This window comes from Schistocerca serialis, chromosome 1, assembly GCF_023864345.2.
Source record: "Schistocerca serialis cubense isolate TAMUIC-IGC-003099 chromosome 1, iqSchSeri2.2, whole genome shotgun sequence".
NCBI classification, from domain to species: Eukaryota; Metazoa; Arthropoda; class Insecta; order Orthoptera; family Acrididae; genus Schistocerca; species Schistocerca serialis.
The window spans coordinates 835,921,774-835,944,573 of NC_064638.1; the positions used below are offsets into that span (position 1 = coordinate 835,921,774).

Sequence of the window (22,800 nt, forward strand, 5' to 3'; positions counted from 1 at the left end):
CAGCGACTGGTCTTACTTGTGGTCCCTTCATGAGATACCAACATTGATGTGGGACCTCTTTCTGTGGATGACACCAACGCTATCCATCAGTTCCACCTTTACTTGCTGTGACAGTAGTGTCCAGTGTGACTGGGAAATGTTACTGTTTAACAAATAATAGCTGTAACATGTACACATAATGACTTGTGTGCTGTGAGATAGGACAGACCTTAGATGCTATCATAACCACATAGACATGGTTATAAGTAGATTATAAATATCCATGACATTCTGTGTTTTCTGGATTGACATAAATTTTGACATCAAAGAGAATTTGTAATTTATCTGATATAGAGGTTCATAATATGTAAGAAAATTAATGTTTCTGCTGTCATATACAAGTTTTATGTTGATGTAGATATATATATGTATACAATTGTTTGTTTGTCCTCTGTATCAGATGCTACTGATGATGATGGCCTCAATGTCCGAATACCAATTGGGCAATTAAATATTTTACATGCAGCTCATGGTTATAACAGGACGTCTTTATCAACTAAATAATGGCAGAAAACATTAAAAAATGACTGATTTCACTATCTTAACCTAATTTCTTAATTAATGGTGTGATTTAAATTCTCGGAACGTAAAATACTCGGTGTGCCTATTTTTCATTGCAAACATCCTGTTATGCAATGTGGTTGATTACTTAATTTTGAAGCATCTTATCTAATGTGGTCAATAATGATGATAGCCTATGTAATGGTGTGATGTGAGACTGTAAGATGCAAACGAATCAAATTATCTTCCCTCCAACCTCCTCCTTGGGCCAGTATTTTCTTAAAATGTATAGAGACTGCATGGTGGCCAAAATGTGACTCCCAAAATAATGGTTTTCATTTCCTACATAAAATTAAAACATTTACCAAAAAGCTGACCGTAGTAATACACATTGCTTTGCTTTATTTGTGTAAAATACTTTTTAGAGAGCCTTGACAGATGACACAAACACTTTTAGTATCTGTTTCTCTCCTCCTCTGGCTAATGCGACCTTTCACACCCAACAAGGTTCTGCATATGCCTACAGAACATGGAACATAGTGACCAGGTGGTTGGATTACAGCTGGCCTGCTTAACTCTCTTGAAATGTCAGGCATGAAACTTTTTTAGTCAACGTATTAGTAGAAAGTCTTTTTTTCTGTAGATAAAATGCTGTAAGAGTAGTAAAAGGAACCCTTCAGGTAGTTAGTTACATTTGTTGTATCTTTAAAGTTTCACTCACATAGTGTAGTTAGGAAGACTTGCAATGTGTTGGGAAGACTTTTGTAAACAGTTTTCTTCCATATCATTATATTTTCCATGAGACAATTTTTTGCAACATATTTTTGTATTTCCTTCAGCTTGTATCCTGGTGACCTCTATCCTTTCACAAGAAAGCCGCTGTTTGTAATTGTGGATTCAGACAACAGCTTTGTGTTTCAACATATCCCACGCTACTTTGGACAGCCTCTTGTAGTGCTGATGTCACCTCAGGACCTGCCACCAGCCTTTCAGGGTAAATTTCTCAAATAATTCTGAGGCCAGATTTTCCATGCCTGCTGCACTGTGATATTTTATTTTACTTCTTCTGTTTTCAGATCATCAGCACAATGGAAGTCTCTTCACACTTTTCCTTCACAGTCCACTGACAGCCTTCTGTTTCATTTGCAACATTCTGAATATTCCTATACACTTATGGGAAAGATGCCAGTCATATATTGACAGATTTGTAACAGAAGCAAGTAGACTGTTTACTCGCTGCAGAATCGGTTAGTGAACATGTAATCTCATTTATTATTGTTGCCTTATCATACTGCATACCTCCTCATTTATAAATGCTTTTCTTTTTTTCCAGATTCTGCGTATTTACAGTTCTTTGGAGATGATTTCTTACGATTGCTACTACTGCGGTACATTTTCTGTGATGTAGTGCTTCATCTACACAGATCTTTTAAGGTTTGTGTTTCAGATTTAATTAATTACCAAACAATCCTCTTAGAACTTTTCAGGAATGAAATGAATAGGTAAAAGCTCTGTAGAATACAGGAGCAAAATTTGTTACCTTTATTGTGATCATGGTATGTACGAGGGAAGGAGAAATTTTCCTTGTACGTTAGAGAGAGTGTTGATATTAATGGAATTTTATTTGTACAGGTACATGTTACATAATAATATACATATGTCAGGTTTCAACTTGCTCATGTGTTGTTGTCAAGTCCCACGTTCTGTGTATGTTTCATGGGAAAAATTTGGCCAAGTGCAAGTAGGACTCGCACACTGAGAATTCCATACAGACTTAATCGTGTATGCAGGCAGTTCATCCAGGCTATGAATCGACCATCTTGATGGTTTTTGCCAGTTATTGACCTTGATACTTGCAAGATATTGGTCCCAGGGACTCTAAGACTTTCGAGAATGTTTTAATTTCAAATGACAAAATAAACATTTCTCATGTCATATAGTTAAAAATTAACAATTTTCATAATTTTTTTCGCTTCTTGCCGAACTCCATGATTCTAGGCAATGGGAAGTACCGTATAGGTTTTGATCAGTGAGTTTGCGAGTGTCAAAATATGTGACATAAATGGCCATAGCTCTTGCTTATGTTGATTTAGAATCGTAAATTTATAGACCGCCAAGAGACTATAAATTTGATACATCTACCCATTCCTGGGAAAAAGGGGGCTTAACAGAAGAACAGACAGACAGAAAGAGACTCAGATAACAAATACCTTTTTTTTTCTTTCATATGCTCTGATTATAAATCCACAACTTTCAGATTTTTTTTCCTTTACTTGTACAGCGAAACAGTGCTTCTTTCAAAATTTGTGATTCTGGTGAATAGTAGGTTTTGATGAGTGAGTTTATAAGTATATAAAAATGATATAAATGGCCATATTTCTTGATTCCATTGATGTAGAAGTTTCAAATTTTTACACATTCAAGTGACTGTAGACCATAGTGAATAGTAAATTTCAACCTGGTACCTGTACCCATTCCTGAAGAAAAGGGTTTCCAATAGTTAGACAGATAGACATACAGATGGACAATGAAGTGATCCTATAAGGGCTCTGTTTTTGCTGATAGACATACAAAACCCTAAGAAAAATGAAAAATATGTTGTCATAAAATTATTTGTTTTGATCAATTTATTGCTGCCAGAAATTCAACAAGAGGGTTGAATTGCGAAAAAGAAGTCATATTTTATCAGAAAAATACACTGTCTGTAAAAATGGTGATTGGAAAATTGAAGGATTTAAAGTATCAGTTGTTGGAACATACACCCTACTTACCAGATTTAGCACTCTCCAACTTCCACTATTCCCACACCTACAGAAATTTGTGGCTGTGGAACCCCTTTTACTTCCTCACATTTCCATGTCTAAAGAAATTTGTTACTATAAAACATTTTCTGTCCAATGGAGAGGATATGGCCTTCATAGATATGGTTCCTGAGGATTTTCTAGTCATATTTTAGTGTTGGAAATTACTCATTAGAAGAACCTTGGATAAAAAGTACATTGACTTCATCAAAAAATAAGTGTGTTTTTTACCTTAAATACTTCCACTGCCAACCAAGAAAATTTCTCTATATTTTACACATACAATACTGGGAACTGAGTAATTTGCTTTTCTTATATAACCTTGCCCAACCTAACCCTCTCTCTTCCCTGAGGAAGGAACTAATAGTTTCAGAAGCTAAAATAGTGTCTTGTATTTTTATAGGTGTCTATTGGCAGTACGAAATACAGGGTGATTATAATTAAAGTTAAACTTTCAAACTGCTGTAGAAATAACACCACTGGTCAGAATGACGTCAAATTGCAATGGAATATTATCGGAGAAGGGGGAAAATGTATGGTAGAAGAAAAATAAAGCAATAGATGGCGCTGTAAGCATCATAATTTAATAGTGGTCAACTACAAATGACAAATGAATCATACAACAATGCCTAAGGTGTACATTTGACATTAAACAAACTATTACTCAGTGTGCATGGGTGTACAGGTCTGATACTGTTAGTTACGTAAGCCCATCCACCACAGAAAGGTCATACTACATTGGATGGGAAAACTCGTTTTTAATTGTCCTGAGGCCAAAAACCGCATAGAAAACATCACTCACATTGATTTTTAATTGTCCTGAGGCAAAAAACGCATGAAAAGCATCAATCAAAATCAAATCGGATTATTAATTTCCAGATGACTGGCACAAAACATGTTTAATATGCTGTCCACCATTTTCTGCAACAAGTTGAAATCGAGAAGCAGCATGTTCCACAACTGATAAAAGTGTTTCCAGGGTCACGTTCAGCATATGTTGTGCAATGTGTACCTTCAATGCAGCAAAGTTTGCAATAAGAACTCTGAACACAAAGTCTTTCAGATAACCCCACAGCCAGCGGTCACACGGATTAAGATCAGGTGATCGGGACAACTAGGCTGTAGGGAAATGGTGGCTGATAATTATAGCATTTCCAAAATGGTGCTTCAGCAGGTGCTTAGTTGGATTTGCAATGTGCAGAGGTGCACCATCTTGCATAAAAATGACCCCATCCACGCTGTTGAAGAGCTGGAATGATGTGCTTGTGCAAAAGACACTCATATCACTTACCAGTGACGATACTGGTAACAGGAAAAAATATGGTCCTATGATAAATGATGCCGTAAACCTGCACCACACAGTGACCTTTTCAGGATAAAGTGGTACTGGCTGATTTGTGTGTGGATTTTCCATTGCCCTTATTCAGCAGTTCTGTGTATTGACATATCCTGTCAGATGGAAGTGGGCTTCGTCTGTCCACAAAAATCTTCCACTGCCAATCATTGTCCACTTCCATGCAAGCAAGTGGACAATGATTGGCAGTGGAAATTCTAAAGCAAAGGTCTCTCTCACTGGCACGTCAACAGGAAGCAATTTGTGCACATGGGTAATTTTGAATGGATAGCAATGAAGGATGTTTCGTAGGATTTTACGCACCATGCTCACGAGTATGTCCAATGTTCGGGCAATTCTCTGTGCACTTCGCGTTTGCACACCACCACTCCTCTCCTCCAGCATTGCTGTAGTCACAGCTTCCACTGACATTGAATCAGTTCAACCTCTACCAGGTTGCACACCAAAAGAACCCATCTTTTCGAATTTCTGATTCATTTTCTCCAGACCCTCGGCAGTCATCGGACTAATGCCTTTTCAGACACTTCGGTGTCCAGAACTTCTGCATAGCGATTTGTGCACAGTTATCATTCTTGTAATACAGCTTTATAAGCAGAGCCCAATCTTGCATTGAGACAGTCATGGCGAATGTCGCAGACGTGAAAGGTGGAAAAGCTGTGTACCCAGCGTATTTATACCAAATTCAGTGGGTTGTGCGCATGACAGGTGTTTTCATTTACATATTCTGACACATAGCGCAATCTATTGATAAGTTTTCACTTTTTTTTTTCTTCTGCCACATGTTTTCCCCCATCTCCAATAATATTCTGTTGCAATTTGATGTCATTCTGACCAGTGGTGTTATTTCTACAGTGTTTTGAAAGTTTAGCTTTAATTATAATCAACTTATATTTTACCTCTTGATGGGGAGTACCGGAAAGCAATTGTGTTTCACAATTTTATATTCTCAGAGGTGGAGAAAAATAACCTAATAATAAAGTTGGAGCAGGATAGGGGATATCGGATTCACTAAAGGTTTCCAAGTAAACATAGGTCAGAAATGCACCGTTTGGAACATCAGACATGAAATACAACAATCGTAATGCCACTAATTTATTCAAATAGTAAAATGTACTGCAAAACCAGCACTGGAGTTAGGTAGTTGACATGAGGTAGTGTAAGTTGCAATATTGTTAATAATGTAATCTAAATGTTACGTGCTTTAATTTTTATTAATTTACAGAGACCACAAATGGACTTTAATTTCAACAAATACATTAGATTTGTGAGTGTAACTAAGACAGTGAGAAAGAAAATGGAAATTAAATTTAAAAATGTCCTTTCTTTCTCAAATCACATTTTTTACAACAAATACTCAAAATTCCTTCCCAACATCATTGCAAGGTTGACTTAGTGGAAGAAAAGATCGGTGTACCCTCTCAAAAATGTCAAGCATGTTGCGAAATATTGTCACGGTATCGGAGACTACTGTGACCAGCTCTTTACTTGTTTGACTGGTGTCTGGTAGATATAGTTTTTCATAAAATACCAAACAAAAAAGTTCAGTGGTGTTAAAACAGATGATTTAAAGACCACTCTTGAGGCCACCATACGCAACCCACCTGTACCCGAACATTTTCTTCAACTGTTGCCGGCTGCCAGAGTGAAATGTTGGAACAGTGTCCTTTGAAATTTTCCAAAAGACTGTCATCCAACAATATGAGAAATTTCACTTTGGAAAAAGCTGTAAATAATTGTATCCATTTAATCAAGGAGGCAGAGTGAAAGGTCTAGTTAATTTGTCACATATGCCTACACTGAAAACCTTTCCCATGGTGACCATGTTCTTGAATGTAATAGGAAAAAAAAGGTCATTCTATAAAAAGACTGAAATAGGGAAAAATCACTTTGTCGAGATTCTGACATTGGCTTAATTCTGAGGCACAAAAATCTGCTTGCCTTGAATAAACTTCTAATGTCAAATCTTGGACTTTTATGTATGGTAAGGGTGTCAACCATTTCCCTCTGTGATATTCAAAACTAGTTAATAAATGACATTGAGTTTCTGAGCTGTTGCTCGGATGCTGGTTGAAGGCATTGTTTTGAAACACTGGATTATTTCTTAATCAAGTTGCAGAGTTGGCCTTTTATGTGCAAACATGTCTTCCAGTGGTCTGCAGTCTTAAAGATTTTGACTGCTGGTGGTCTTCTGTTTCGAAAACGTTCAATCTATCTTCTTCTCATACCTACAGCACTGCTTCCCACTGTTCTGTAAACATTGTGAATGTTGGCTAGCTTCTTGTTTGTGTACCTGTTCATAATAAGCCATGCGGCATGCAGCAGCAAGTGCAATGGAACACAACAGTCACAACATAGTGCTGCAGCAGCAGCAGCAGCAGCAGCTTAGTAAGCCAAATCTTACCAATGGATCTTTTCCAACACATTCACCCACTAGACAAATTTCTGCATGCTGCTAGCTGATTGGCTGTCATTTTATGGCCATACCTGCACAGTAGTGCCTTCCTACTGCAATCATTTGAAAATTTTGCTCAGTATGATTTCTTAGTCTGCTTTGACATTTTGTGTGTGTGTGTCTGTGTGTGTTGTGTGTGTGTGTGTGTGTGTGTGTGTGTGTGTGTGTGTGAAGATTCTGTGGCTCCTAAAACACATTGCCATAGGTTACCCAAAAGTCATACATACGATATATAAATTCCCTATTAATTGAAATAAATCCACCTGATGATGGGGTATAATAATCTGAAACTCACAGTGTAAATTTTAATATAATAAATATGACTGGTTACAGCATTTGTATTTTCAGTTGATATTCATTATAGCCATGGTGAAGCCAAATGAAAGAGTTAACATTAAAGAAGATAAGGGACATCAAGTAGTTCAAAATTTTCTGAATAACCATAGCTTGGAGATGTTGTTGTGGTTGTGGTGGTGGTGGTGGTGGTGGTGGTGGTGGTTTCCAGTCTGAAGACTGATTTTGTGCAGCTGTGCTGCTAGTCTATCCTGTGCCATCCTCTTCATCTTTGCATAACTACTGCAACCTACATCAGTTTGAGCTTGCTTGTTTATTCAAGCTTTGGTCTTACTCCCTATACAATGACAATTCTCTCCATTACCAAAATGAGATTCCTTGATGCATCATGATGTGTCTTATCAGCTGAACCCTTCGTTTATTCAAGATGTGCCATAAATTTCTTTTTTCTTCTCATTAATTATTTGATCTAACATACTATCAGCAAACTGAAGGATGTAGCTAATGTGTTTAACAGTTATTTTGTAAACATAAGACAAAAAACTTGTTGAGCCAAATGTCACCCATAAATATGCCACACACCTGACCTGAAAATTTGAACAGGTAGATAACACAATATTTCTCATGCCAACTACCAGTAATAGGCAGGAATTATAGAAAAAAAAATCAAAACATTCCTTACGAATTGATGATGTGTTAGATTTTGTTGAAAAAAAGTACAAACAAACCTGTCCTCAGCTGCCAGATTCCCAACATGATTAAAAATTGCTGAAGGCAAACTACTTCACAAAAAAAGAACCCAAGAATAGGTTCAAACTATAGAGCTGTTTCTCTACTGTCTGTATTTTTAAGGTATCTAGAAAGACAATTTTTTTTAAAGAAAAGACTGCCTAATGTGTCAAATAAATATCATATGTCAATAGTCACAACACGTTTTTAGAACAAAAAAATCACACCCCTGAAACAGCAGTCTTTTCTTTTCTATATGAAACAGTACAGACCCTAGATAGGCAGAAACATACCTATATCATTTTCCTAGACTTATCAAAAGCCTTCAATACTGCCAATTGTGATAAATTACTTATTAAGATACAGAATTGGGTAATTAAGAGAGCAGCATGAAGTTGGATTAAATCATACCTCCATGAAAGAAAACAGCCCATAGAGATAACACATGAAGCAAATGGAACTGTCAGTACCCATCAGTCAGAGTTATTAGTGGTCAAACATGGAGTTTCACAAAGTTCCCTATTGTGTACATTTCTGTATTTATTGTATGTATATAATTTAGATAGAAATCCAAACAATGGAAAATCTGGGATGAGATGTAACAATATTATGAGAAGGAAAGTAGTTACTCACCATATAGCGGAGATGATGAGTCGCAGATAGACACAACAAAAAGACACACAAGTAAAGCTGTCGGCCATTGGCTTTCAACAATAATACACACACACACACACACACACACACACACACACACACACACACACACATGCAAACACAACGCACAGACATGACTGCAGTCTCAGGCAACTGAAGCCACACTTAGAAAAAGCAGAAACAGAAAAGTATACTAATTTGCAAATGACACCACCATTTTAATTCCAGAAAATATCAAAGAAAATTTTCAAAACAATTTTAAGGCTGTCACAGAGAATATAGCAGAGAACTATGATGCAAACTGTATTAATGAAAAATCTGGAGAAAACCTGTCACAATGGACATACTCACCACCCAGAATAGGACACTCGCTAATTCTCATATTGAAATAAATGGACAAACAATTTGAAAAACAGAGCATACAAAATTTCTCAGTGTATTGATACAACAGACCATGAAATGGGATTCGCGTGTAGAGTACAGAAACAGAAAACTGAGCAAAACGTTTCATAATGCTGATAATAAGAAACTGTAAATCATATCATAATCTTAGAACCGTATATCTTACTCATGATCACTCGATATTGAAGTATGTTGTAGTATTTTGGGGAAAGTGTGGAGGAAGTTTGAAATCATTTAGAGTACAGGTAAAAATCATATTAGACTAATGGTAGAGATAGACCAAAGATCATTATGCAGGCCTTTGTGTACAAAAATTGAAATATTACCTCTTCCATTTAGTACATGCTAGAAAATGTGAGTATTAGTCAAGAAAATTTAAACATTAACAGTCCATGCATCACCTTCAATGAATCTGAACACAGCTACCACATACAACAAATAAATTATGTGCATGTACAACAGACAAATACAGCTCTATTAAAAAGGCATACTCCATCCGAACACCAAACTGTATGATGCATTACCCAAATTCACAAAAATAATAATGAACAGAATGTTTGAAATCAACCTTGAAGGATTACTTGTTCAAGCACTGCTTCTGTACACTAAAAGAGTATCTAGAAAAACAAAACTCTACCATCAGTTAATTGTAATTGATCATAGTCTAGACTGAGGGCCAAGACACTGTATCCTCATTCCTTCACAACCTCAACACCATCCCTCCCATCTGCTTCACCTGGGGCCCCTCAATCCAGCTTCCACCTTCCTGGACATTGACCTCTTCTTCTCTGATGGCTCCATCCACCCCTCTGCCCAGATTAAACCCACCAACCACTAACAGTACCGACTTTTCAACAGCTGCCATCTCTTTCACACCAAAAAATCACTCCCATTCATCCTGGCCGCCTGGGGACAGTGTATATGCAGTGACAACGACTCCTTTTCCCAGTATGGTGAATATCTCAGAAAGGCCTTCACAGACAGTTACTATCCTCCAGACCTAGTCTGAAAACAGATTTCAGGTGCCGCACCCTCCACATCCACAATCCTCCCACTACAGTCATGAACCAGCTACAAAGGAACACTCCCTTCATCACACAATATCACCCCGGATTGGAACAACTGAACCACATCCTTCATCATGCCTTGAAATGAGGGACATCCTACCAATGACCATTCCCTCCTCCCCTCCTCCTAAAATGGTGTTCCATCACCCATCCACCCTCTACAACACCCTAGTCCATCCCATTGCACAAAATGCCTCTCCCAATCCCATCCCTTTGCCAGGGATGACTTCCCTGTGGAAGATCCAAGTGGAGGACGTGCCCAGTCCACACACCCAGCACTTCTTACTCCTGTCCTTTCACAGGTGTATCCTAACCCACTAGAAGCCTGACCTCCTGTAAAATTAGCAATGTCATGTCCGCACTCTGCTGCAGTCATTGCGCAGCATTTTAGTGACGTGCTGTCCCCACACTTGCTATCAAAGTTTTTGTCCCCTCTGTCCTATTACCTCCTCCCAAATCATGTTCCCTCACCTTGATTGTGTGCTACTATCTGCCAACACACCCACTGGTCTTTTCTCCTTCTCTGCTCCTTTCCTTTTCTGCTATGTGCTCCCTTCCCAACAGCCTCCTGACACTACACCTGGTAGCATTGTCTTGCCACTATCTAGTCCCTGCACGTTCCACCAGGCAATGCTCATTTCTCTCCCTCAGCTGTACCCTAGTGAACTCCCCTCCCCCTACCCCTCCCCACGCTACTCTGGAATCCTTGCTTCCATTTGATGCAGTTGCATCCTGGAGCGGCCAGAAATAGTGCTTTTTTGTGTGTGTGTGTGTGTGTGTGTGTGTGTGTGTGTGTGTGTGTGTGTCCTCCCTTCCTTCTCTGAAGAATGCTTTGGCCAGACGTTCTAAGTGTAACAGTCTTTTCATTGTGGCTGTCTGCAATTCAACATGTCATCTTTACGGTTAGTAGCAATCCACAGTTCACCAACTTGATAAAAGGATGGTAATTAAAAAAGTGAAACTAAGTGAAAGAATGTGGAAACAGAAAAAGATGTGATGCTGTATACAAATGAATGACACACACTAGCAAAAGGCTTTAAACTACTGCAATGAACTTGTGCCCAGAATAGAAAGTGCCATATGAGGAAGCCTTTCAAACATAGTTTACTGTGAATCTGAAGCACAGTATGAATTTATTTTCCAATGTTCATGATGAATTTAAAGAAAAGTGCTAGTACCAGCTTAAGACGGGGTAGTATTCCTTTGGATTTTGGTCTAGCAGTTAAATGTACTGGTCAAATGTACTGCCACCAAACCACACATTATGAATAGTAATGAATAGTATAGCTTGTATACGAATGATGTAGCAAGTTTTTTTTTTTTTTTTTTTTTTTTTTTTTTTTTTTTTTTTTTTTTTTTTTTCCTGCTCACTAACTTAGTGATATTAGCTGAATTTTGTAAAACATTTGATGGTGCAGAGCAGGGCCAGGGTAAGTGTATTGCTCAAATAATCTGTCCCTTGGTTGCCATACGAAAGTGTAACAGAATCGGTGAACTTTCATATTAATATTCTACGTTTGGTTGGTAATTGTATGGCACTTCCCACCTGTGTTTTGTTACATTTGTTTTGTTTTTTGTTGTAGTATGAAATAAAATTGCATCACAAGTACTTACATTGCTGAACGTTGATCCATTTAGCTGATACTGTGCAGAGGCAGTGTGGAGGAATCGGTTTATCTCTTTTTGCATGACTTGACCTCATCACATGAATAATTTTGACAGATAAGTTGTAAATCAGTTGGGATTGAGAAGCAAATGTTTTGTTGTTTAGGCCAGCACAAAATTTCAAATCACTTGAATGTTTCCTGACTAATGAATTTTTGAAGTCTTTCATTTTTAAACATGCGGTAGTAAGTACTCTAGAGGCTAGAAGAATGAATATGGTGGATAATAAGTAAGCTGAACATGAGCCTGCTCGGCTAGTCACACGGTCTAAAGCCCTGCTTCCCGAGCGGGAAGGCGTGCTGGTCCCCGGCATGAACCCGGCTGGCAAATTAGTGTCAAGGTCCAGTGTGCTGGCCAGCCTGTGAATGGTTGTTAAGGTGGTTTTCCACCTGCCTCGGCAAATGCGGTCTGGTTCCCTTCATTCCGCCTCAGTTACACTGTGTCGGCGATTGCTGCGCAAACACTGTCTCCACGTATGCGTACACCATAATTCTCTACCACACAAACATTTGGGGCTACACTCATCTAGTATATGAAACATTCCTTGGGGGGGGGGGGGGGGGTATCCTCTGGGGGCCGAACTGCACAATACACAATAACCCTGGCTTCAGTGTGGGGCGGCAGTGGGGTGGGTGGTCTGCTTTGGCGTGTTGTGGGGATCTCTCTCTTTCATTGAAATTTGCCTCAAAAATATCTTCTTACAGATGGAAATTGTATGTGCTGATGTATCTGTCATTTAAATCTATTTAAACATTGTCTTCTATGAGATAGCAGTTGACGAGGCAGAGAAAAAGGGATATAAGATCATGTATGAGACAAAGTATTCAGTGACAAAGAAAAAGGGATCCTTAATCCATTCATGTATTTTCTGTCTCTCTATATTATAAAGAGATCATCTTGGGTTCAAGGTGTGGCAAGCAGATACACATTTCATCATATGTACTGTATCCTGCCCTCACTGAATTTGCAAAGAATGTCTACTTCAGATGGGTGGTGGCCCCAGCTTTGCATGATTGCACTCCCATGCTCATCCCATACATTGTCCATGACACTGGAAAGGGTATTTAATATTAGTTTCTCCATCTTGTCAACCAGTTACTCAGATGGCCATCAGTTCGTGCCTGAGTTCTTTGCAGGAATTTTTAATTTTTTACCCCGACCACATGTATTTCCCAGCTGGCTATGATTCTTGCATTCTCTCTGCATCTGATGCATATGAAGGGTGCAGTATGAGTAAGCAGGTAGAACATGTAATCTTACTCTCCCATACATCACCATTCAATTTCTCTTAGTCTCTTCGTTATTTTCAAAAGCTTCAAGAGGTGCAAGATATACAAAGGAAAAACTTTTTGCTTATTTTCATTTTCTCTTCTTGTTGGCACCAAGTCTTGCGTCTAGGGGTACATTCTCGCAGCTGAAATTTTGATTTATGTTGTGGATTCCTGATGACTAAATAACTGATGAAGATTTGCCTGTATATGTCTTGAATTTTATTCTTTGTCACATTGTTAAATATCACACCATTTTTACAATTTCCAAATTACATTGTTAGTTTCAATCATATAAATATGTCTGTTTCCATCAGAGACATGCCCAATCTGCAGTACTCACCATATTTCAAAACGTTTACAAAGCAAAAGAGTTTACAAACTTTCTTGACAAAAGAAGAATCTTAGCCCAGAAATATATTTTATAATTATCATCAGATTGTGCAATTAATAGTAGGAATTTTAAGTATACCAGAAATTTTGTAATTTCAAATATTTTTAAAAGAAGAGTAATTTTTACTGTATTCCATAGTGTTACGAAATTAATTTCTTTTTATACACTTTAGTCTAAAATATTATCCATCATATACAAAATCAAATGAAATTCTTTCAGTGAAACAGCTGAGAATGTTCACCTATGCCAGATTCAGGATTAATCCTGGTATCGGCTACTTCTACAAAAAAGGTTATGTTAGAAAAGGGTGTCCAATTACAAACTCTGCACCAAAATTGATTTCAGGCATTCCATCGCAGCCTGCACTGACTCATTTGTAACAGTGCCTACCTTCTTTTTACATGCAGAGGCCCTGTATCCAATGTTGTTCCTGTTACAGTGCCATTTGAATCTCTTGCCTAGGTATAAGGGCTATGCACAATGCTGTAGTCATTCGCCTCACCACACCATGTGAAGTTGTTGCCACACTTCTCTGTTTTTGAGATGAAATGAAACGCGCAGACTTGTCGTGCTGGGATTTGGATTCAGGTGTTTAGCCTTTTATTACAGGCAGTGTACATCCAGATTCTCTGTCAGTGTCTTTTCTCACTCTGTAAACCTCAAGCTTCGAGCTGCCTCTGCTGTGTCATCATCAGCATATATGAATTGCTTTGTGTGATTTGGCACTGTGCGGTGTTGGTGCCAGGACACTTCCATTTTTCTGGTTCCTGTGTTTCCTACATATGATATTCTTTGCCCAGAGGCTAATGAAGACTCTACTCTTGTGCTTAACATCATATGGGGGACCATTCTTAGATTCCACAGCTTAATCAGTAGCTTCCTATGACTGCTGTTGTTAGGTGGCTATCATGATGGTGAAGGAAACTCCAGTAGTCTTCTTTCCCTCAGAGCCTGTAACACTACCGCCCTACTCGGACGTAGGTTAGCTATATAAAGCCTGTACTGTAATAAGTTCACGGGCTTCACCTTATAAACAAGGATTTTAGTACATTAGTTGACCGCGTGTACCTAATAGAAGCAAGATCGGACTTATATTCAGTCAATAACCACAGTGATGTATCAAGTAAATGTACAGTATAATTATTCTTTCGCATGGACAAGAAGTATACACAGTAAATGCTACCTATAATTAACAATTCGGTCGCCAGCCTACTTAGGCAATTAGTGAGTCTTTCCTTGTACAAGTGGGTGCATGTACAAGCATAGTAACATGTAGTAATGATGCGTTATATGGCAAAGTTTGGAACTCGAAAAATCCACTGAACTAAAGTTTTCTCTTTTTGGTACTAATTTGGACGAGCTACATTTACACAACCCCACACAGTAATGATTACTACGAACTGCATTTTGTATGTTGAGCAGACTGAAATCGGGCATAGATTGCCCTAGCGTCGACAATCTTAAAAGTACACACACAATATTACTATGAATAATGGAAAAACTCTAATACATTTAGGATTAATATAGAATTTAGCTTTACTGGTCAAATTTGATCAGTACACATCAAGGTTTGAACGAATGAACAAGAGCAAAAGGGGGAGGCCCTGAAACTGTTATAGTCGTTATTCTGAAACTATCTAGTACTGAAGGCAAAATAACACACAAAATTATCAATCTCTGGATAACTACTCTTTTGTCTTACTTCTGAATAATTTGACTGTCATTATTTCTGTCTCAAATTAATTAAATAACATCGCTAACTCAATCCAACAAAAACTCTTTTGTTCTTTACCAATATTTGCAACAGCCCACAGAACTATAGATTCCTTTATGGCATAGATTAATCTGCTGATAATTTTCATTAACACAAACATTAAACATTCAGTTTAGGATACTCGGATTGCACAATACGAGGTAAGGATCCTGTCTAGGTCAGTGATCAGGATAAGTCATGGCTAAAGCAATTCTGGTGAAAGTCACGTTATTATTGAACCATTAGAAACAGTTTCGACACTGGTCCACACAGATACACTTCTAAAGATGAAATAAATGTTTGACCTGTGCAAGTCGGTGCGGCGGTTGGCGGGCAGCGAGATAGCGGGCCGCACGGCACACATGCAAGCACGGCTAAGGCTCACACAACATCGGCACTTTCCATCTTCTTAGCGTCGTAATCTTTCCAATTTTGTGCCTCAGAATATAGCCATGCCAAGTAGTCGTCGGAATCGGTTCATCCGAGGCTCAATGGAATCCACTTTTCCTGAGTAGCCTCCTCGGTACAGTACGTGTACTTCCGACTGTTGCTCGCCTCCGACTGTGTTACTGTGCCCGTTGTGCCGAACCGCGCCCAGTGTGCGTTTTCCCGCCTCGCCTGCCTCCACCTTTTCCTGCTCCCCTACAGGTAGGGTATTCACCACAGGTTTTCTACTACACATATCCTAATGCATTACCTACGTATGGACCAAGTGTATAAATTACAATTTTCACATCTTACAATTGTTTTAACATTAAATACACTTTCCTTTGATTACCACATTATTTGAAATCTAACATAAATAATATTCGTTTCAAAAGTTACTCACAGTTTCTTTAACATGACACGAAAAGAATCGAAAAAGAAATTCAACACATTGCTATTATTAATTTATCCAAATTCATAAAGAAAAAAAATTCTTATACGTATAATTCTCGTTACACATGCCCCTGTTTCCAGAAAATTTCCTTAAGTCCAAAATTTATGGGAACACTAAATCTTACAATTATACAGTGGTTCTGAATTTTTTTACTTAATTGTCCAAAAAGATTTACACTACATATTTCCTTTTGCTCACTGTATATAGGTTTACACTTTTTTAATACTTCAAGAATACTGACTTGTCATTTACTCAAGTGCCTTTCGAACAGTCCAACTTCCCATCACAATCTCACTAAAATAGCAATTTACTTATTTTTTCTAAATTTCTCAAAGAAATAATTTAAAATTCTGGAATACAAACATTTAACTACAAAAACCATTTCATATTTTGTGTACACTATAAGAAAATTTATCGCTGCATGCTTTGAATAGCAGTCCATTTTCTTACTTACTAAACAAAACACACACACATATATTCAGAAAATTAACTACATATATTTGCTGCCTATTATGTGGATTTGGGCAGTCCTTTTTACTTCATATTGTCACATCTCCTGGATCACATTTACAATTTTCCATCGATTATTTATCTGCCCTCATTGGTATTTGGCAGTCCTTCATATTATAGTTCATACACTGCCCATTTTCATTTTTGACAGTCCCATCTTTTATCTGGCTGATAGCATTTATCCTTTCTTTCAGCCCTTTTCTCCATACATTTTTACAGTTACAGTACAATTGGTAATCTGAAACTCACATAACTACATTAGCACACTTTCAAGGGTATACAGACATTTACAAAGATTAGATACATTTAGGATAACTTGGGTTCAGCATAAGATACAGCACATTTACTCGTTCCTAGGTACATACAGTTTCAGGTCCACAATATTTCTTACACCTAAAGGTCTTTGGGATTTTGGGTAGATCAGGTAGTAAGCATTGTCGTGTGGAATATTCTGTATTAGATATGGTCCATTATAAATATATTTAAATTTTGAAATTTCATGGTTTAGCTCACTAGACTTTTCGTGGGTTTTTAAAAGAACATAATCTCCAATTTTAAATTTTGAAACATTTAAATTTTTATTGTGTCTTTTAGATCTAGATTCAGCTTTTTGCTTTGCCCTTTTTATCACCAATTCTTTCTTTTGATCCAATCCCAAACTTGTACAAGGTGGAAACTCTAGTTTTTCTTCAATTAAACTTTTACTATTTCTGCCTAACAAAATTTCTTCCGGTGGAAATCCTGTAGTTTCATGATGTAATGTGTTCATGACATTCTCAAAATCCGATATAAATCTGCCCCAGGCTCTATGATTGTGACTGCAGTATGTTCTACACAATCTCCCTATTTCTCGCATGTACCTTTCAACCGGGTTGCTAGCAGGATGATAAGCTGAGATATATTTAACCTCCACACCATTTCTCTCCATTCCTCAGTGGCTAAATCTTTCCTCCTATATAAAATGCCTTTAAATATTTTGTAATATTTCTTAATTTGAGGATGCTGTACACTGTCAAAATTTACCTTCACTGATTTCCAGGTTGAATCCTCATTCTGATGGTATCTCATATTTTTACATATCTGCTCCATTTTCCTCTTTCCTGAAACCTCTTTCATATACCTTATCTGAAAAGTACCCTCTTCACCATTTTCATTTGGCACTTCACTCATACCATTAGGCAATCGAGATAAAGCATCTGCCACATAATTCTCAGTACCTTTAACATAGCAAATATCGTAATCAAATTGTTGTAGGTACAAAGCCCAACGAGTCAGCCTACCATTAAGTAAACGGCAATCTTTAAGAAAAGTTAAAGCTTTGTGGTCAGTATGTATAATGAGCTTATGGCCCCACAGATAATTTCTAAATTTCTTTAGCCCCCAGATAATGGCTAAAGCTTCCTTTTCCGAAATAGTGTAGTTCCTCTCGTATTTTGTTAGAGTTCTACTTGCAAATGCGATAGTCCTGTGTTCGATTTCTTTATCATTACAGATTTCTTGGAAAACTTCTATACCAATTCCATAAGCACTGCTGTCAGTACTCATATGGAAAGGTTCTGATAGTATGGGGTGATGCAAAACATTGTCATTCAAAAGTTCGTTCTTCAATTTTTCAAAATCTCTCATGCACCCTTCAGTCCACACAAAAGCACTATTTTTCTTAAGTAAATTATTCAGATGAGGACTATTAAAAACTTGCCCCTTGACGAACTTTCTATAGAACCCACATAAACCTAAAAAGGCTTTCAACTGTTTTCTATTTCTAGGAGCCGGACATCCTGATATTGCACTTAACTTTTCCGGATCCTTGCCAATGCCATTTGTAGTAATAATGTGCCCCAGAAACTTTATTTCTGATTTCACAAATTCACATTTCTTCCACTTAAGTGTCATGCCCCCTGCTTGTAGAGCAACAAAAACTTTCCGCAACAACTCGCAATGCTCTTGCCATGCTTCTGTAGCAATCAGTAAATCATCTACATAAATGGTTAGCCGGGAACTCAGTTCTCTCCCTAACACAAAGTCCAGTGTCCTAATAAATACTGCCACAGAAGTGCTAAGCCCAAACGGCACTACTTTATACTGATAGCATTTCCCGGCGAATAGAAAAGCGGTGTATTTACGGGATTCTTTACTTAATGGGATTTGCCAGTATCCGGCTGTCATATCCAGACTGGTTAAATACTTTACGTTATAAAATTTTTGGAGCATTTCGTCCAGATTTTCAGGTCTGTCTATTTCCTTCTTTACAATTTTGTTCAAAGTTCTAGCGTCGATAACTACTCTCACTCCCCCATCCCTTTTGTTCACTATGATAAGGGGACTGTTATACTCGCTGCTACTTCGTTCGATTACCCCCCACTCTATCATTTTATCTATTTCCACTTGAACAGCCTGCCTCTTTGATATGGGTATCGAAAACGGTCTTACGAAGAAAGGTTTATGCTCTATGGTCTCAATCTGGTATTCAAAATTCTTAACTAGGCCAGGCTTGTCCGAAAATACGGGGTGGTTACTATCTAAAATTTCAAGTAATTCTGCTTTCTGTTCGGGAGATATTCCCTCTAAATTTTCCACCATTACCTTAAATTCCTGCCCCTGCTGGTCACTCTCATTTAATAATCTCTGGACATGGTACACCTCGTACTTGTTTGTCAATCCATCATTCCCTTGGTCGATCTCCAACAACAAAGAATCGATTTCTGAATGAAACACTTTCCCACTTTCCTCAAAATTTAATTCCAAATTCCTAAATGTACTATTTATTTTGATCACTCCCTGGCTACAGTCAATAATAACCTTTTCTTTATCCAACCAATCTATCCCCAAAATCATTTCAGTACTCAAGTCTGGCACAACCAAGAAATCATGTTCAAAATTTTGTCCTTTTATACTAAATTCAACCAAAATCTGGTTCTTTACCGGCTTGCTAGCCTTACCAGTTGCACCAACAATTTTTACACCTGTCACTGACATAATTACTAGCCCAGGCTTATCACAAATATGTTCGAAAAATGACTGAGAAATTGCACTTATCTGAGACCCAGTATCAAGAAGTACTTGCAATTCCACGTTATAAATTTCAATTGGTATTATAGTTTGTTTAACCGTCGAATGTTTTTCATTACCGTGGTCTTCCTTGAGCAAATCCGGGTCGACAATAACATCATCCCAAGATATGCTTTTAATATTCACTTCACATATATCTGGCGGTTTCTTGGGTTCCGGAAGTTCAAAGTCATTCACTACCTGAACTCTTCGCGAAATAAATCCTGAGTCATCCGGTGGCTCTTTCTTTCTTTGTTCTGTTTCAACGTCTGGATTTTGTTTTGATACGTCGTCATCGTTAGGCACAATATCGCAATTAACTGTGTCCCCTTTATCTTCACTGATTTTCTCATACCCTCTTTCAGTAAAAGTATATTCATTTTCCTCTACACCTGAAAATTCATCTTCACTAGAGTCATCACTACACTCTTCCTCAACATCAGATTCACTTAAGCACGCTACTTTTGCACAATAGGGAGCGTTAGTACATTCATTTTCGTCTATATTTATGTATCTTTCATCATCCGAACTATCGTCGGAACCCGACCATTCCGGATCGCTTTCAGGTTCTAACATAAAAGCTTTTCTGAGACAGGCACTAAGTTCTTCCTCTGTATTGTCGTCAGGTTTAGATTTTAATTCAATCTCCTCTTTTGGCAAAACGGCCTCATCCTCAGCTTTATTCACATCCACTGTGACTTCATATTCGGTGTAATCCTCGTGGACTTTAATTACTTTCAGGTAATCATCTACCCCTTCTACATGGTGCCTCTCGGTAGCAGCTTGCACTATTGGCGGACTGTTAGCAGAAGTTATTTCTTCGTCAATGCTGAGGATTTCATCCTCCAAATCCTTCCTATCATTAATCTGCGTCCTATTGGTGGCACGCGTACTTTGCGCGGCGCTATTTATTCTCTCCTCTTCCAATTCGGGCCACGTCACTTTATGGACGTCCCTACTATCTCTCTTTCCACCAACTAATTTCTTCGCCTCATACTCCCTTTTAAAATCCTCCCACTCACATTGCTTTAGGCCCTTGTACAGATCATCGATCTGCACACGCCAATCAGTTACTTCTGCTAGTTCATCCTCGCCTTTTATCTCATTGCAAACACTGCTAACCGCATCTCTCTGTGTACTCACAGTTTCAATTATTGTTTCCTTTGCCACGGAATTATTACTCGTAAAATTTTCATTAGCTCTGACTGCTATGTTCGTACCTACTGCTGCCGTATTGCTAGCGGCTTCTTTCCGAACAGATGTTCGGCTAGGCTGGGCCGTTGCCCTCTGATGCTCCACTCGCCTGTTAATATGTAGCGCTCTGTGCAGCAGCGATGATTCATTCTGGCTCGCACCTGACGCTTGTTTCGCCACAACACGTCGTGGCGTTCCATGCTCGTCCCTAGCCTGTCTCATTACATTACGGTCGGTCCGGTATCTTTTCTTGAATCGGGGCCGGTATGTATTGTCCGCTTCCGTTTGGCCCGCAACGTTCGCGGAAATTAGTTTCCCGCATGGTTATTATTTTGCGCGGTATTCCCTCTACCGCGACCTGGATTATTTCCTCTGCCTCTTCCTCTGCCTCTTCCTCTCTGTATTACATTGACGCGAAATCCATCGCCGTCGTTTCGTTCATCATTGTGTCGGTTATTACGGTTACCAAAATTTTGATAATTGGCACGACTTTCGCGCCAATGGTCTTCATCTTCGACCCTTTCTAGAAATGCTTGGAAGCTGCGATGATTGCTTCCTACATACCTCTTTGAATCTTCTGGAAGCTTTTTATATAGCTCCCAGATAATTTCTGAATCTGATCTTCGACCTCTTAAATGCGTCAATTTCCGGTACCAATGCTCGCAGAAATCTTTCAAAGAATTCCTGCCCCGGTTATCATGCTGTTTGGCCATGATAAACTCGCGCCATAAATGGTCCTGCTTTTGTTCAGACCAATATTCTTCCGTAAATCTCTGCCTAAATTCCTCGAACGTCATCCGTTCGGTATTTAAATTTATTCCCCAGCGCTTAGCATCACCCGCTAAGGCGCTAATTACTACGTTTACCTTTTCCTGATCAGACAAGTGCTCAGGAAATACTCTCTCGCAATTTTTAATAAAATCTAACGGATGCCACCCGTTATGTTTCTTGGCTGGATCGAAGCGTTCCTCGCCTTCTAACAGCTTCGTAATTGGTGTGCCATTACAGACAACACTAGGCCTATCTTTAATTTTGCTCTCCAGATCGAAAATTCTGCCTTGAATTTTCGTAGTATTTTGTTCACAATTTTGAACACATCCGGTTACTTTTTTACTTAAATCCCTTTCAGTGTCTGAAACTACCTTTTTCAATTGCGATATCCCGTGTTGACATTCGTTTACGACCTCAGTTTTAAGACCGAAAACTTTTTCGTCTACCTTAGTTTCAACCAGAGGTTCTACTTTCTCTTGGATGTTGAAAATTTCAACATCAAATCTACTATTAATGTTACCAATTTCCTCCTGCATAGTATCCATATTTTTGTTAATGGTATCAATTTCAAATTTCAGAGTATTTACCACAGAACTTAAATTACCCACTTTTTGTTCTACCTGTTCTATTTGTTTACTAATTTTAATTCCCTGTCCTTCGACCTGTGCTTTAATCTGATCACTCTGTGTTTTGAGCTGCTCTGCAACGTGTGTTTTGAGCTGATTAACCTGATTGCTGACTTGTTTTTGAAGTTGCTCATTCTGTGTTTTAAGCTGCTCATTCTGTGTTTTGATCTGCTCATTCTGTCCTGAAATTTGTTTGGTTAATTGTTCAAATAAATCGTTTATGCTTAAAATTTTCACACTGTTTTGTTCTACGGAATCGGTGTTTTCCGATCCTACTTCAAAAGTTTCTTTCGGTTCTTTCTTTATCTGTGGAGAATCAAACATGTCAGTGGATTCATTCACATACCCACTATCATCTACAAAGTCACCCTCTGCTTCCTGTTTTCTTCCTTGCTGTG

The 22,800-nt window shown here is 38.3% G+C and overlaps 1 protein-coding gene across 3 annotated transcripts in view; it reads left to right on the forward strand.

The window, feature by feature from the left end:
• LOC126484906 (protein SCAI) overlaps nt 1-22,800 on the forward strand; it is a 104,333-nt gene that overhangs the window by 64,686 nt on the left and 16,847 nt on the right. For all 3 annotated transcript variants that reach the window (XM_050108517.1, XM_050108509.1, XM_050108525.1), the window contains 3 exons: nt 1,380-1,534; nt 1,617-1,787; nt 1,874-1,974. In XM_050108517.1, coding sequence (XP_049964474.1) covers nt 1,380-1,534; nt 1,617-1,787; nt 1,874-1,974 — 427 coding nt within the window. The remainder of the gene's footprint in view (nt 1-1,379; nt 1,535-1,616; nt 1,788-1,873; nt 1,975-22,800) is intronic.